The sequence below is a fragment of the Magallana gigas genome, chromosome 10 (assembly GCF_963853765.1).
Source record: "Magallana gigas chromosome 10, xbMagGiga1.1, whole genome shotgun sequence".
Classification (NCBI taxonomy): Eukaryota; Metazoa; Mollusca; class Bivalvia; order Ostreida; family Ostreidae; genus Magallana; species Magallana gigas.
Genome location: NC_088862.1, coordinates 29,816,021 through 29,833,399, shown reverse-complemented (window position 1 = coordinate 29,833,399; position 17,379 = coordinate 29,816,021). Strand labels below are relative to the sequence as shown.

The 17,379-nt window shown below is 31.3% G+C and overlaps 2 protein-coding genes across 6 annotated transcripts in view; both read left to right on the top strand.

Annotated features, from left to right (window-relative positions):
* LOC105348149 (fibrillin-1) overlaps positions 1 to 1,615 on the top strand; it is a 28,322-nt gene extending 26,707 nt beyond the window's left edge. For all 4 annotated transcript variants that reach the window (XM_066074124.1, XM_066074126.1, XM_066074125.1 and 1 more), the window contains one exon: positions 80 to 1,615. In XM_066074124.1, coding sequence (XP_065930196.1) covers positions 80 to 241 — 162 coding nt within the window. In that variant the 3' untranslated portion in view covers positions 242 to 1,615. The remainder of the gene's footprint in view (positions 1 to 79) is intronic.
* Positions 1,616 to 4,746: 3,131 nt separating this feature from the next.
* On the top strand, positions 4,747 to 7,349 carry LOC105317949 (INO80 complex subunit C). 2 transcript variants are annotated; one of them, XM_011414772.4, is made up of 5 exons: positions 4,747 to 4,907; positions 5,824 to 5,979; positions 6,328 to 6,436; positions 6,562 to 6,629; positions 6,884 to 7,153. In XM_011414772.4, the coding sequence occupies exons 1-5, from the start codon at positions 4,797 to 4,799 to the stop codon at positions 7,013 to 7,015; spliced, it is 576 nt and encodes a 191-aa protein (XP_011413074.3). In that variant the 5' UTR covers positions 4,747 to 4,796; the 3' UTR covers positions 7,016 to 7,153. The 2 variants fall into 2 exon arrangements, with proteins under 2 accessions (XP_011413074.3, XP_011413075.3); XM_011414773.4 differs by having other exon boundaries at positions 4,748 to 4,907; positions 5,827 to 5,979; positions 6,884 to 7,349.
* Positions 7,350 to 17,379: the final 10,030 nt, after the last annotated feature.

Here is a 17,379-nt window from a genome sequence, read left to right as displayed (position 1 = left end):
GTAAATCTGGTCTTGTAAAAACAATTTGCTTTACAACTACATGTATAAAGATTTACAATCTTTTTCTTGTTACGTATAGGCTGTGTGTTGTAAGAGTGGAACCTACTGCTGCCCTAAGGGATACATTTGTGATACCCTCCCAGAAATCTGCCGCATGCCAGAGGCGAAGGAAGCATGGAAGAACACGGCCAATAGGTTTATACAAAACATCCTGCGTAGAAAAGTTCAGGAGCAACCTTAAACGCCAGAGAAAAATATTCACACGTTTTAAAAATTATATGATTTGGTGCAAATTATTTTGTGATATTGGTCAAAGAGCTAAATATGTTAACGTGAGAGCTTTTCAAAGTCTCTGTTTCTTTCTCATCATTAATTTTCAAGTTAACAAGAGAACGGGTGTTGAATGATACTTTTCTGATGCTGGTAGTTTTAGTTATAACTGTCAAATGAATAGCTAGAATTTTGGTGATTAGGTATGTACATGTAATTTGGATGTATGTATATATTACATATATATATACACAATTTCTGATAGTTAAGTGTATGAAACTACAAAAGTAGTAAGTTGTACTTACAATTTTTTATCCAGTTGGTGTTACTTTGTGTAAATGTTTCAATTTGTGTGAGGATTACGTTTTGAAATTAATATTAGGGTTGCAAAACGAATTTATAATGAAAGGCGGCCATTTTGTTTCACTGCATTTTTTTTTTACATTAGGGTAAGATAATTAAAGATATATTCATGTACCTTTAATTTGAAGGAAAGTTGAATACTATATAGCTAGTGATTTACCAATTCAACTGTTATAATTTAATTCAAACTTTGCTTTCACTATTTAGTTTAGATTTGTGCATCTGTGTCAAACCAACTTATAGAGTTTGTAGAAATCTTTCTAAATATTTTCAGTAGAGTAACCTTACGGCAAATTTTGCTTACCTGTAAATCCTTAGTAAAAAAAGAGTTTGCTATTACCTTGTAACTTGAACGCAAATCAGCTTCTTGTTTATATGGAATTGAGGAACGTTTTGTTTCCTTTTCTAGTCACCTGTTATTAAAGTGTAAATTAAATGCATTTGATCCCATTTTTTAAATGATTATACAGTTTTTTGAGCTATTCCTTATTCTACCTGAAGTTTTATTAAGAGCATTTAACTTATTCTACCTATTCTACTGTATTATATACACACCAATATTAATTAATTAATTAGTATACACGCGTAAAAAACGCATTATATAGGAATCCACTATGATAAAAAAAAAAAACTGTTCTGCCTTTTAAGCAAAAAAAAAAAATGGAAAAAATACTCATGCAGGTCATTTAAAACTTTTTTGTATATATATTTTGGGATTGAAGTTTTCGTGCCACAAACTTTCTCAAATAACTTTCATGCTACAATTAGTGTTACTGATATGTTGTGAACTAGTTCTGTCTCCATTTTGAAGAGTTGTGTGTGCGTGGATATTTTGTGTTTGTGACATATCATGTTTCAAATCATTTTAATATCAACCATGTGAAAGTATGAATCATTATGACTACATTCCTTTTGTGTACATAACCGATGCTGTGTATAGTATAATCCATTAACGATAATAAAAAATGGTACAACCACAAATGATCTGTGTTCACTTAGTTATATATTTTTGTATGGTAATTTTGACATTTATTTTGAATTTGGTACTATTCTGCTTGGTGTGATTTACTCTATTCACACTAACACTAACTATAGATATCAAACGAGCTCCCTTTAGGGGGATGTGCGGCCATCTTTTTCATTTAAGAAGAAAATGTAAATATTTCTTTAACTGGTTTGTTTCCGTCCAAAACTTGCTAAAACTGTTGCCAAAACCAAAAGATACAAAGGCAATAAATATGACGTTCAGCATGTTGTTTTGTATGCAAATTACGCATACAAGGGCAGAACAATGCATTTTCAAATAACTTTGAACTGTGCAGCTACAGACTTAAATTTAAGATTTAAAAATATGAAAAAATACGAAAGGAAGTCATTAGTGTCCACTCTACAACTATTTGTTGAGAAAAACGTCAAAGCTTGCTTATTTAAGTTGTAACTTAGTCTCAAATGAGGGTATCTTTTTCTTAAGATGAGTCTCAAAAACCATAATTTTTTTCTTATTGATGAAAATATAACGTCAACGTGCCTCCATAGACACGGGAGTTCTAAGTATAGCGTGGACTTTTCTTGTTCTAAAATAGATATCATACCGACTGATAAAAATAGGGTGCCCCATTTTGAGGCAAAGCTTTTACATTTATGTGCAAAATCCAACCTTTTTCTCTACAAATGATTGTAGAGAGGACATTAGTAAACCCTCTTCATATTATTTCAGATTTTTAAATCTTCAAAATAAGTCTGTAGCTGCGCAGTTCGACAGCTGTTTTAAGTGATTAAAACGGCTTTGTCTTGTTCTTGTATGCATAATTTGCATACAAACAACATGTAGAATCTCATATCCAGGTGCTTTTATATCTTTTGGCAACAGTTTTGGTCAGTTTCGGGCAGAAACAAGCCGGTTCAAGAAATGTTTACATTCTTATCCTCAAATGTAAAATATGGTCGCACATCCCCCTTAAGGGAAATAACAAAAAAATTAATATATGCAGTTTCCTTTTTGGATCGAGAAAAGGGCAAAAATTTGATTTTAATCGTGATATTATGACACAATGAACTGGTATCCAGTGGAATTAAAAACAAAAACTTTAAGTGACAGTTCGCATATTTTCACTGCGCAAAGTCTTTAACACCTCGTACTCACCCACACACTTCATCTTTGGTTGGGTAGTTTGCCAGACGGATATATATCCTGAATCTCATTGGATTTATTCTACTTAGTATTTTTTTTTTAATAAAAGGAATATCAATTCCAAATCTCTTGTGATCTAACAAGTACGAACTCTATTGAATACGCTGATTCGATAACAAGTTGTTGTTTAAATGTCAATAACTCTGGTTAGTCAGGGTAGTAAAGCTTTTGAAGAATATGGTGGGGGGAATAAAAACCCGCGAAAATCTGCTCATTTCTGTACAAAGTATGGTGAAGACATTGTAAGTTAGAACTTGTGTTCTTAACCATTTGTATATGTATGTTATATATATTCAATAAAATATGTTCAAATCAAAGTATATGTTCATATGATGTTATGAAAGATACCAGCACTTAACGGCTATTTGTTTTACTTGTTATGTACATGTAGTGGTTAATTAAGTGTGGGTATCGAGTCTTACATTAACATCGTAATTTTAGAAGGTTTGGACTCTAACATATGACAAACTGGTTGCTGCTTAACCATCCCATAGCTGATGTAGATTTTTGTCCATGTTTGTCCAACATATAATAAGTTTTAATGACTTATTTCACTATATGCATGTTGTAGTCTATTGCACTCAAATAAGTAAACCAATTGGACAAGTTATGATTTTATAAATCATATATGCTGACTACTTTGATAAAATAATAACATTTGCGGAAACTGAGAATCCCGTTCACATATGATATTACATGTATCTCCGAGTACCCAAACTACGTCACCATATGCAGAAAACAGTCCGCGTTTCTCTGCAAATTATTTTTTGCGGTTTTTATCATTTGCAATCACTAAATATAACATGAAACGTTATAATTTATAAAATTATTTACAAAAATATTTTTATTATTATTCAAATAAGCCCTCTGAATACGACGTTTATCACACGTGCTATCATAACTTATGAACCTAACTCCGTCACCCACATGATCTATGATACGCCAGGGAATGAAGACATATTAACAGTTTAGTTTTAACTCAACTTGTATCTAGGCCAAGTTATAATAAGTAAAATCGGTGTATACAATTTAAATTGTATATCATTTCATCAAAGTGAAATGATCGTCAGAATAAAAAAAATTGGTCCTTGTAACAACAATCACAATGACCTTTTCAGAATGTATGGACGTCGTTTGTTTTCTGTCCTTACATGTTTCAAATATATCATATCAATAATGAATATATTAATGATTATATTATTTATTTATTACATTTTTAATAAATGTAGCATATTCTATAATTACAGACACACCGTATATATATCTGTAACCCTGTATAAGGCAAAAATTACGGCATGAGCGATTTGACGTAATCATCAGTGTAGTGCATATAGGCTATTGCGGACTGAAAAAAATGTATTAATAACCTTAATAAAAAATAAATTACATGTGAATGTTTCATTTTGACCTCTCTTAAAATGACTGACCACAGTAAATAATCAAATAGGCCCGCATGTCAGAAATATCGTTATTTTAGTGCACCCGTAAAAAGGTGTTAGCTGATTTCACGCAATTATTGTTGCATAAAATGAACAGGGTGTACTTTTGTTATGTTTGAACACATTCTTAAATTTAAACGTTGTAAATTGTTGACATTTGATTGAGGATTTTTGACATGCAAAAAATGACGTCATAATCGCACTTGATTTCAATTTAAACGGCGAGGAGTTTCCCGAAAGTGACGGAGTTAGGGTAGTGACGGAGTTAGGGTGCTATGCGATATATGGAGGATCTATCTCCCCATTCCTATATTTCTTTTTTTGTTTAAAAGTATAAAGTTCTTGTCGAAAATCATTCCGTCATGACATTGTGTCTTTCAGAAGGAAAACGATCCTTCCATCATTGGTGGGTGTGCAAAATGCAATTGATGCGAAAGAATGGGATACCGCTTTTCCGGAATCAATTCGTTCATCGTAAAATTTTTATCATTTACATAGCAATGTTAATATCCTGTGACATAAACTGAGAGAAAATGAGTGCTAACCGAAGTAAGAGAATCATTAAACCTCCCAGGACAATCAGTCCAGAGACCACGCCAACGAAAAGGAAAAGAGCTTCGGTCACTAGTGAACCCTCACCAAAGGTAGGGCTGTGAACGGTTTTTTTTATGTTATCGCCCATGTATATGTCAATGTCGCCTCCTGTTTTCATGCATCCCAATTCTCTTTTGAGAAGTGGACAGGCATAGCCTACATCCACTTCGGAACCGTTCTGACATTAACACGTTTTCCAGAATCAGAATATGAGGGCTTGCGAAGAGAAGTGGATGTAGGCTATGCTGTTCACTTCTCAAAAGAGAATAATGCCTCCCAAGTATTGGCCCACGGTTTTTATTCCTGTACCATGTGTACGATGATGGTCCTGGGTTTTTTAAGATGATACTTAAATATCCAAGGATACATTTTGAAAGATGCACTAAATTTGTTTTATATTCATGTAATTGTTTGTTAAGCTGTCTATAGCCTGATAGCTGAAAATAAACAAGTCATTTTGCTGGTCTGTGTCAATATATTTATGCAACATATTTGGATGATTTTTAATAAGAATACTTATGACTGTTATCTGCAAAAGAAGTGCAACTGAAATCAATGAAAGGAAAAATGTTTAAGCTATCTTCATTGAAAATCAATTTATACTCAACCCCCACCACCAGGAACGAAAAGGATTTCTTACAGAGATTTATTTAATATGAAAAATGTTGACATCTTTTCTCCATTCTTTTGAATGAACATCGTTTAAACTATGAGATATTTGTGAGTATCAAGTAATTAAGCAAAATATGAATTTAGGATATCATTGAACAGAGTATAAAATGCTAAATTTTGCTTACTACCGATGTATATATATGTATCTTCACCAAATTTTGGAACAGTCTCTTAAAATGTTATCATAAACTTTAATCATGTCACTTCAACTCACTTGTGATAACAAGAGATGTGCACTTTTTAAGATGAAAAACTATCAATATTGTGTGTAACTTGTACATGTATATCTTACAGCAGAAGCCCCCAGAAGCTCCAATCCAGGTGAAAACGGAAGTGAAAGTAGAACCAGTGATTGAAACAGAGGAAGTGGTGGTCACCACAGACAGTCAAGACAAACTGTCGACAGAGACCCAGGATAAAATACCCATATTCAAAAATCCCACTTTCGTTGTAAGTAATTAGTTTTGTTGTGTGTTATATATTTTAATAATAATTTTGGCCTAAAATATTGTTGATAAAATTGAATTTATTGGTGAAATTTGAAGCATTTTGCTCCCTTTCTATGGCTTGCTTTTTCTCTTATTGCTTGTTGTTTGTAAATAATTTGCAATTAGCAAGTGCTTTAGAAACAACGCACCTTCAAATTGATTTTTTCTAGTTTTGTTGAAGTACAAAGATATATTACAATATCATATATATTTTATTGGTCACCAAAAATTGTGTAGATAAATGTACATATTAAACTTGAACCTTATGATACAGTATGGTTAACAGAATAAACAAATTTCCTTTAATAAGCACTCAACTAAAGGAAATGCTGGAAGCAAAAAGACGAGAGTTTGGAAAAACCTTAAACAGATTGTAGCAGCTGAAAAACTATTGCCATGGAAACCTGATGATGTCACATGTAAGTTGCTAAGATAATTGCAAATGATAAAAAAAATCTTTTTATTCATTGATCTGCAAAATTCAATAGAAAATCAACAGTGTAATTGTAGTAAAAAACTATGTTGGTTTTTTTTTTTTTTGCAGATGGTTCTATAGATGCGCCCCCTTCATTTAAGCCTGCAAAAAAATATTCTGATATTTCAGGTCTACCAGTAAGTGCTGTCTTATGTGTATATTGATTTTTAAATGTTTTTAGCTGTTTTTTTCATACAGTTTGTTAATTAACTATTAATAATATTAGTTTCATTGCTAATAATTTAATTGAGTGAATAATGAAAGATATTATGCTATGTAATACAAATGTATTATAATCTAACAGCAGAAAAGAAAATTAAATTCTCCAGACAGGTAATATTTTGTTAGATTTCGAAGGGTCTCTATAAAGATGTTATTTTTTGGCTTTCAGGCCTATTATACTGACCCCGAGACTAAACTGAGATATGCTACAGCAGAAGAATTCTCTCGCATCCGAGTCATGACTAGTGATGTTGTCTCAGGCTGTCTCGCTCTTAGACGAGCTACCACTGTAGTTCCGTGAAATTCTTAAGACCAGTTTGAGCCTTTAAAGTGTGTAATTCTTGATCTGCATAAATGGCTTTGAGAGAAGAAAGGACCAATACCCGTGTGTCTGAATGAAAGTAACACTGTTGGGTTAGTAAAACAACAAAGGAAGAAAATGTTTGATAATTACAATGAAAATTTATTCTACGATAAATGAATAATGAGGTCAGCATTATCATATTTCAACATAGACATTTTTGCTTTGAATGGATAAACTTTCATTCCTATAAGCCAGTGCTTGAAATGACTGTAAAAAATGAAAATACCTCTTCAGGCATTGTGTAAAATGCTGCCATGTTAATTTATTTTATTGTCACATTAAAAAAGGGGAATTACTCAACCTTTTAAAGTAAAAAAGGGGAGATTATTAAAGTTTTCTCCCTGTTTAAATTTTGCAATAGAATAAAAATCAGTATGTGTTCCCTGCATCATGTTTCAAAATTTCTGGCTAAGAAACAAAAAAGTAAATCTACCCTTTGATATATTTCTCTATGAAATTGAATTACACATACTAAGAAAAAAATAGTTTGACTCACATTTTTATGTACATAACTCCAGCCATAAATTGAAAGGTTCACATTAGTATTGTACTTTAGCTGAATTAAAGTTAATGTTTGAACCAGCAATTAATTTGTTGTCAATTTGTTAATTAAAAGTATAATCATTTGTCAATCATAAGCTTAATATCACATGTTGATTGTTGAATAAACACTGGCTACTATGCGTAAGTGGCCAACAAGAAAAATAAATAAATGACTTATTTTTTTGCATGCATATGATTAATTATTCTATACACATCCCAGTAATAATTAAATAGAAGATATCTTTAAACACTGATGTTTGATTAGCATGACATGCACATTTACACACGTTACATAAGGGACAGGTCCTACCTTTCCCACCATTGGCTGACCTGATTAAGACTTTACCTGGTTTGTTAACTTTCTTATCAATGAAAATAATTATCGAATTGGGACCAAATATACATTGTACTGGTGTGTGTGTGTGTGTGTGTGTGTGTATGTGTGTGTGTGCACGCACGCATTTTTATGTAATTTGTGTGCGTGTTCGAAAATGTTTGATCTTACTCGAGAAATTGACAAGAAGATTATCTTATTCGAAAATAATTAATACAATGTTATACATTGAATTATTAGTTCAACATGACAAGTTGTCATCAAGTTATGATTTGACGAAAATAATCATTAGCTCAGAGCTGCTAAGAATCTAACCTTATAAAATTTTTTGCTTAAAAATATAAGAAAAGAAAATTAAATTATTAATTCCTCCTGAAAAATAAAACAAGATGGAGGAATAAGATGACGTAAATGCCACCAGTTTAACACAATACGTGGTGACTTTTGTATAACTTCAATCGGCAAGTTTGACGATTCTATCGAAAAATCGTTCACTTGGAAATTATTTTCCAGTTTCTTATACATCCTAATATACAGTCGTCGTTCTATCCGCCTTACCCCTATCCTCTTTTTAGTAAAAAAAAAATGACAATAACAAACCGTCAACAATCTCAAAAATCCATAAAACGAAATACAAATTCAAAGCAGAGCAACACGGACCTCCAAGATAGACGTAGGATCAGGTGCCATGGAGGAGTGAGCATCCTCTGCTGACCGGTCACACCGTGTGCTCTTTGTCGTAATCGGGAAAAAAACCTTGTCAGCAAAGACAATGTTCCACTGGGTCGCATGCTGACTGACGTTTTTCATACTAATTGTTAGACCATAATTAATCACCCAATTGTTTACGGACTTTTCCGTTTTTCCCGATTTCGAAAAAGAACACATTTCATTTGTACGTACCAATCAATTCTGTTTCATCAATATTCGTTGAATATCAATTTTCGTAGATTTTGTTGTTAAGTTGATCCACGAAATTTAATGTACATTGAAGTGCAATTTCTATTAAAATTTTGTATAGATAGGGTCATTGACCATGAATTTACGTATCCTTGAAACTGTGATTTTCACTTTATCCACGAAAATTGATACCCTTGAATATAATTGCAACATATGTATATATATATATATATATATATATATATATATATATATATATATATATATATATATATATATATATATATATATATATATATATATATATGTTTGACTCACTTTTAAGACAGGCTAATGCTTGGTGTCCAATACGTACCAAGGCTGTATTACTTTTTTTTAAAATTACCAAATTCAACTCATTTACTTGAAACATACAGATATACATATATCCACCCAAATCATGAAATGATATTGTTAATGTATTACTGTATAGCAGATTAAAATCGCGGTCGGAAAAGATCCCGATTTTGTCTTTTTTGCAGCAAATCCCGGTTGAGGGAATTCGCGAAAAACAAAAATAAAATTCTTACCCGATTAACTTTTACAAAATACCGATCATGATTATCTCTACTTGGTACATGCAAATTAACTCATAAGGGAAAAACATCTGGGTTTAATTTCCAAAATATATTCTGTTGAAAAACAATTTATCTAATGTAATGTTTTTCGATAAAAACAGCGGCTTGTGTAATACTTGTTCATAATTATTGTTCGGTTAATGTAACAGTTTCTTTAAGTGAACCCCACTTCTATAATGGAAAGATTACCCCGGCCGACAGAATTAGTCACGCATCACCGCATGTGGCTTGGGTACCTGTTAAGTGCCATGTTTGTTTACTGCAGTTCATTTTTAAATTTAGTTTATGCAATAGGAAGAATGTGCTTAATAATGAAAGGATTTTCACAATTCCTTTGGGTAGTTTGATTATTCTATTTAAAGAACTTTTTTGAAAAAGAAACGATTTGTCTTATGTATGCCTTGTTAGATTTAGTCAAAATCGGAAGTCAAGGAAAACCCCCAATATGAAAGCATGTCAGCTAATTGGAAGTCTTTTGGTGAATTATGCTTTTTATACTGCTGGTAATACTTAATTTTAGCAATTGCCATGGTTGGTTATAATGATAGACCGCTTAATACCATTATTTTTCCTGACAAAATGACTATTATATTAAGCGGACTCAGCAATACTTGTACATGTGTGCCATTAAAACGGAAACATTTTGTGTTGTGTGTTTTCATGATAAGATAAATGATTTAGTCCATCTTTAATTCTTTATCATTATTCGATTAATTATTAACTAGATGTTAATTCGCATAATTTTTATTTCAGCGATTATAGCGAAAATTAAATCCGCGAGTTAATTTCCTGGTATACAGTGCCTATATTAAATACAATAAGCTAAATAATAGTTACCAATTGTATATATAGAAATATAAATAAACATTGTATTTTAAAACACTCTGATATCGATGTTTACTTTTTAAAGTTTATAGTGTTGGAATATTATCATATATTTATTTTAAGGAAGGTTTTTAATTTTTGTCCAAATTATCCGTTATAACCTGTTTTGAGGCAACCACGCTTTATAATTAAAACAATCCTTATAACCATGTCAGTTAATAGATCTGACGTGATAAAACATTGTACACCATTATTCCTTTTTATTCTGAATATATATATTGTTGAATGAAAAACGTTCCAAAGTTTTGTATCAACTCATTAATAGTAAAGATATTGTTTCCAAGGCAAATCAAAAATGGAACACTGAACTATCACTTCACTTGGATACATATATAAATAATTGTGTTAAAGATTTTTTAAAGTTTGTTTTAGGACATCTACTGATACTTCAATTCAATGGTTACAATATAGAATTCTTCACAGAATTCTTCCAACAAATCATTATTTAAAAAAGATTAGTGTTATTTCATATGATGTCTGTGTTCTGTAATGAAAATGTGGAAACGATTCAGCATGTATTTATGACATGTTTAGAAATACTACCTAAATGGAATAATCTTAGTATGTATATTTATAGAAAAACTTCAAATAAAATTGGCTTTAATGTTAAAAATGTATTATATTTGTGAACTACCTTTATGTGGTTAGAACAAAGTTGTTAATTTAAAATTCCAAGCAATACATTTTTAATTGTTCAAAACAAAACAAAAAAACCTGACATTATTGGGATGTTTCATCATATATATATATATATATATATATATATATATATATATATATATATATATATTTATATATATATATATATATATATATATATATATATATATATATATATATATATATATATATATATATATATATATATATATATATATATATATATATATATATATAATTCCCCGACACTACAAAATTATGGTGTGGCGTATGTTTGAGGAGTGTTAAATAAAGTTCACTTATGTTACCCATTCATTGACGCTTTTTACCAACCCCTTAAAGTTACATATAACTCTTGTGCATGGGACATGTAAATATTGGTGTCTGTCTATAGACATGCGGGGTGAAACCGAGGGTGAAATGTAACGCAGTCATCAGGAGATTCATGGTCTTCCATCAGAGATTGATTTTTTCTATATCCTTACAGCAGACACACTCGGTTGCTGTTGGTACATTACACAGTTTCCACATGTGCACCTACATTAAAAATGAGAATTCTTATAAAAATATATAATAATCAATAGAAGCAGAGACATATAACATACATATGTATGTCTCTGATAAAAGAGTTAATAAGAATGTGATATTTTAGAGTACAATAAATAAGACTACTTAATGTGTATGTGTTAAAATTATTACCAATCAGTATTTTGAAGTCTAGTGGAACTGCTATTGGAATGATTGAGATTTGTACATCAGAATACTGGAATCACACGAACTCCACTGATTAGCCGTCAGCTGATCCGCCAATTTTGTTTATCCTCGTACTTTTTGAATATTTACTCCTTAAAAAGATGGAAGAAATGATAAAAAGATTACTTAACTCTGTTTATATATGTTTTTGAAATCTATATGATGTTTAGGAAAGAAAGATGCAGGTGCATTATTTAAGAAATCAATTTGAATACTGTGGAATCATTTTATTCGCGGGGGACCAATGAACATTTCCCTGGTTCGTAGGGATGTCATTTCGTTGGTCGCAAGTTCAATATAATTTTATTTAAAGCCTGACTAACTATACACACTCTTTGGGAGGTAAATTCGTTGGGAAGGGTTACCCACGAACGCCTCGAACATTTGTCCCCACAAACAATTAATATTCCACAGTATTGGCATATTGAAAATTGGGTTGTATCGCTTGTTTTTCACTCCTCCTTCTTACTGATACTAGACCATATTAAACAGTGTTGACAATAAATACAAAGACTTAATCTGACTAAATACGAAATCAGTTCAGAACGAATTCCATATTTTGTGATTTATATATTTTTTCAAAGTGCATTAAATGTCTTGATGATAAAAATGCTGATACATTTACACTATCACAACGCACTTTAATTTTTTTTTCCAAAGAGCGTTTGAGTTGTCCACAATTTAACATAGTTTGAAAATTTGCGCTGCTAGAGCGCAGACCCAATCTTTGAAATAAAAGGATTAAGGTTTATCAAATGTCTTTATTTGAAGATCTTTTAACGTTTACACCAGTTTAAATTAAAATATTTTTAAAAAAAATTTAAAGTTACAAATCGATGCAAATGTTCTTTATACATCTTTGTAACAATTTATAATAGAATTATTGTTAAATTTGATTTGATTTTTTAAAAGTGTTTTTAAATTTCTTTTCCATCCTAATATTCCATTAGAAATGGATGTCATTTTGTAGCATTTTGAGTCCGTTGACATTAAAAATGAAAAATTTATTTTTCTCAAGCAGATGTGCATGCTTATGACAAGATTATCTTCTGTGTAAATAGTAGCATATACAATGTACAAACATTTGAAATTTCTTTAAATGTATACATTTATGTGGCGTATTTTGAGTAAAAATATACATCATACTTTTTATAATAAGATGTTTCACAGACTCTATGCATATAAAATATTTGTTGTCTTTAGTTATTTGTTTCATAACTTTTCTACACGTCTGATGAATATTAATTTTATCCGTTATTTAAAACGCCACTGCGAATGAGTGCGGGAAAACCCAGCATTGAAAACACGATGGAGGGACAGTTTCTTCACAAATTAGAATCACGTTTTTTATGTCTTAATTAATTAATTAATTAGCTAATTCTGATATCAGATGATACTCGAAGCATTATTATTCCGATACTCATTAATGAAGAACAATATAAATCGTCAATTATGTGTAATGAAGATAAAACCATCGACACGGTAAACGAAAAAAATACCCCTCTTCCTGAGAGATGCATGTAGTGTTTATTTATTCTTTATTAAAAAATTCTTCTAAACGAAAATCCATTTACAGCATAATTTATGTGTATTTCCTATCTATATATAAATAAAGTCACGAAACAAGTAATCAGATCTTATTATTGTTATTCATTAAAAATACGCCAAATATACCTTTAAAAGAAACTTATTGGCAAAGCAAATTCTATTAAATTACAGATTTCTATAATTTTACACTCCACTGTAAGGAGGTAATAGCGAGATGAAGGCGAAGTAAGGTTATATTTTTTTCAATCTTAATTATTGATAGTGGTCTCTTTTTTCAAAACTAAAAATGTTGAATTGTTAGAAAAATTAAATTATTAAAAAAAACTTTTGGGGTTATCTGTTGTGCAATACCTTAATAATTGTTTTAAATACTTGTACATGTATATATAATAAAATTCCACCCTAACGCAAAAAAACCATTAATAAGGGTTTGCTATTTTAACAATTGATCAAAGTCTTCTTCCTTGTCTAAATGATTCATTCATGTAGTTTGTCTTCCGTGTAATCAGGAGAGGGGGAATAGATCGAGTCACGTTTAACATTAATCCTTCTCTCAGGAATAAAAAATATACAATCCAAATCTCTGAAACCGAAAACAGGTGTAGTTTTCCCTTCATGATCCAATATATTTATCTCACTTCTTTTCATTAGAAACTAAAGGATTTTATCAGGAAAAAATCCTCTAAATTTCATATTTAAAGATGTAGTATCTTCGCTATTATATGTATCTCACTTTACAACGGAATCCTCTCAGCATAGATAGTGAGTTCATTGAAGGAAGCTAAATGATAAAAACAATAAACATAAGATCTTCTATAAATATTAAAATATGATTTATCTTAGCATTAAGTTATTATTAGGTGAAAATAATACTTATTTTAGCAAATAATATGAAAAATACAGTGTTACAGACCGAGTTACTGATTTAGTTCTACATAACCTACAAAACAAGTTTTCATTAAGATAATATGATATAAAATATAATTTGTATCACAGAACTGCAAAAAGTAATTAATTTTAAGGTCAGACGACACGTTCCTCGGACATATTGTTTATATCTCTTCGTAATAAAGAGTTACAATTAAAAAAATCCTGATTTTCATCGAAATTGTTTTATAAAATTATATTTTAGTATACCCATTTAATTATATAAACATACGCCAAAATGTTTTATATCAGCAAGTGTATTTTAAAAACGATTATATAGGAAATTGCATAATCTTATATCTTGCACAAATGCCTGGTAAGGTACCCTAATTTTTTAAAAGAAAGCTCGTCAAAGTAGTAGAAAGCCAATAACAAATTTTAAACGTATTTTATTGAAATCCAAATACATTGGGTAACGTGCATATAGCTTATGAAAACCCCTTTGAAATGAATTTTCTCAAAGCATTTTATTGCATTAATGTTCAAGAGATATGAAGTTTAAATTATTTCTGCAGAAAATGATTTCAAATCTATGAAAAAAAATTATTAAGGTATATATTCATCGACACGAAATTAGATAGATTAATCATAGAAAAGGAAAATATGAATTATATTAATTCTTTTTTCTGTTTATAGATCTATAATTAAAGCTAGCAAACCTTGATGAAATTAAGATGATTTAATGATAAACAATTTAATGCATAACAAAGTTTTGGAGTCAAAAAAAGAAGAAGAAACATTTTCAGTACATTATAAATATCATTTCGTCTACAACTGGAATATATCTAACGTTTTAAATGCCGCTGATCTTCTTTGTAGAGTAATTTTCATCGATACATATTTATTTAACAGATGTAAAGGCATGGAGAGAGTGTCCGAGTCAGTGTTTGTGGGGATGTGTTATATAGTGGGGACCTCACAACAAATTGCAATTAGAAGAGCGTCATGTGACATAAATGAGATGGTAACGAGACGAGTAGCAGCTCACGATGAGCGAATCACGATGATGAGTGGAAGCTATAGAGAAGGGTTCAGAATGGCGGAATCAGATATGGACTTTATGCTCTGGCATAACGACCACCGAGTGATCATGGAGATGTCTCAGTCTGAGTATTACAACACAGCCATTACAACCTTGATTCTCTCTGAGAGCCCACCAGGATTTACATTACTTCAGTTACTGACACAGCGAACAAACACTTTAGTCATAGCATTAGTCAGAATGAACGATAAAATCTACATTTCAAGTTCTGGGCACAGGCAAGTAACCTGTTCCAAAGCAATGCCTAATTCTACTATACATGGACCCTGCGAAAGCGGGGTATATCTAGGCGTTGAATATGACCATGCTCATTATTTCGTATGTGACGTTTGGCCTACATCTTCGTCTTCATGGAAAAACAGATGTCAATCATGGCCTGATCCACAAGTTGTTAATGATATCTTAAAAAGCGGATGCCACTTTGTAGCTATAGGACACCCATTAGGACTTCATACAAATGAAGAATGGAGAATTTCTTTTTCTCAGGCAGATTACAAATGTGTGCATGCGATGAACCACTGTCAATTTCTGATTTATGGATTATTAAAAGTTTTCTTAAAAGAAGTTATAAACCAGCAATCTGTAGAAACAAGTAAACTGTTGTGTTCATATCATATAAAGACAGTAGTTTTCTGGGCTATTCAACAAAACACATTATTACCTTATCAAAGGGATTTTGCTGTTTTATTACAAATTATATATTTGCGTCTATTTTGAACTGCCGGTCAATAGACTGCGATCTATTAGACAGCCGGTCAATATACTTCGATCTATTGGACCGCCGGTCAATAGAATGTTATCTATTAGACCGCCGGTCAATAGACTGTGATCTATTGGACCGGCAACGTATTTCAGAACGCGTGTATGTTATAATGTTACATCCTTTCTTAGGGAATCTATATTACTTTACATTGACGCTGTTCTTAGTACTTGGTGAAACCAAATTCAATGCTATCAAAATAGAGAATCAAGTAATCAACAGTTTTAAACCCCATATAAGGTAAATGACTACAGTATTTATAATCTAATGGGTTGGAGATACCCCTTCTTTGTGTAAACCAATTTAAAATTGAGATGTTGTAATGCATGCAACAAGTTTGGTGCATGTAAAAGATGAAAAAAAAATCTTAGTATATTGCATAATGGCACGAAAACTCTCTGCAATATGCAAATTGTAAACCCCAAAAACTAAAAAAGGAAATAGGCAATAAAACAATTATTTAATGCCTGAACAGTCAATAGACCAGAATTTTTTCCCTTGGTGCAGGGAACAGCTAAGTATGATCTATTGCCCTCGGCTGTTGGCCTCGGGCAATAGATCATACTGAGCTGTTCCCTGCACCTCGGGAAAAATATTCTGGTCTATTGACTGCTCAAGCATTAAATAATTGTATACTATCTCAATGGTGTCCACAAATATTTCCGGTCGTATTCTGCGTTTGCTTTAAACTTCTCCTCAAATGGGTGTATGAAGGGATATGCCCCAACCCTTTTCTTGCAAAAGTGCATAGTTCAATACAGAACATTTTGTTTCTACAGTTGCATGAGTTGTACAAGAAAGGTTGTGTGAAGTTGAAATTGATGTAGAACATGTTGAAAGGTTTGAAATGTTTAATCTTGATTACCCAACTAACTATATCAAAGCCATACAGACAATAGAACATTTGATAGATTCCTCCTTGACACACCATGAAGCTGTTACCTTACAAAACCTTACAGTCTTCACCGTTCAGTGTACTGCTTTTCTACTCCAGAACGTCTCTGCCAATCTAGGTGTCAACAAACAGTTATACATTTTCGACAAAATATCGTGTCATATGCTTAAATTAGCTGTTAGGTTCGGGTGTATTTCTGACCTGTTGTACATTGCTATTTATTATTATAAAACACTTAGATTTAGGGAAGCAGCATCTTCTTATAGAAATGACAAAGATCAAGTAAGCAAAACCATATCTGATGTATAGGAGGCAGTTAAACATTGAGAGCTTTATCGAAGCTTGATGTGGCCAAACCTTGTCTATAAAGATGAAACAGGCTGTAGCAATTGACATTTTTCTTCACAATAAAATCGGTTATATCAGTGAACTAATTC

Bases quoted from the DNA above. Each gene is read 5' to 3' on its own strand.
- LOC105317949 (XM_011414772.4), top strand. From the start codon at position 4,797: ATGAGTGCTAACCGAAGTAAGAGAATCATTAAACCTCCCAGGACAATC. The intron at 4,908-5,823 runs GTAGGGCTGTGA...TATATCTTACAG, and splicing joins CTAGTGAACCCTCACCAAAG to CAGAAGCCCCCAGAAGCTCC. The intron at 5,980-6,327 runs GTAAGTAATTAG...TCCTTTAATAAG, and splicing joins TCAAAAATCCCACTTTCGTT to CACTCAACTAAAGGAAATGC.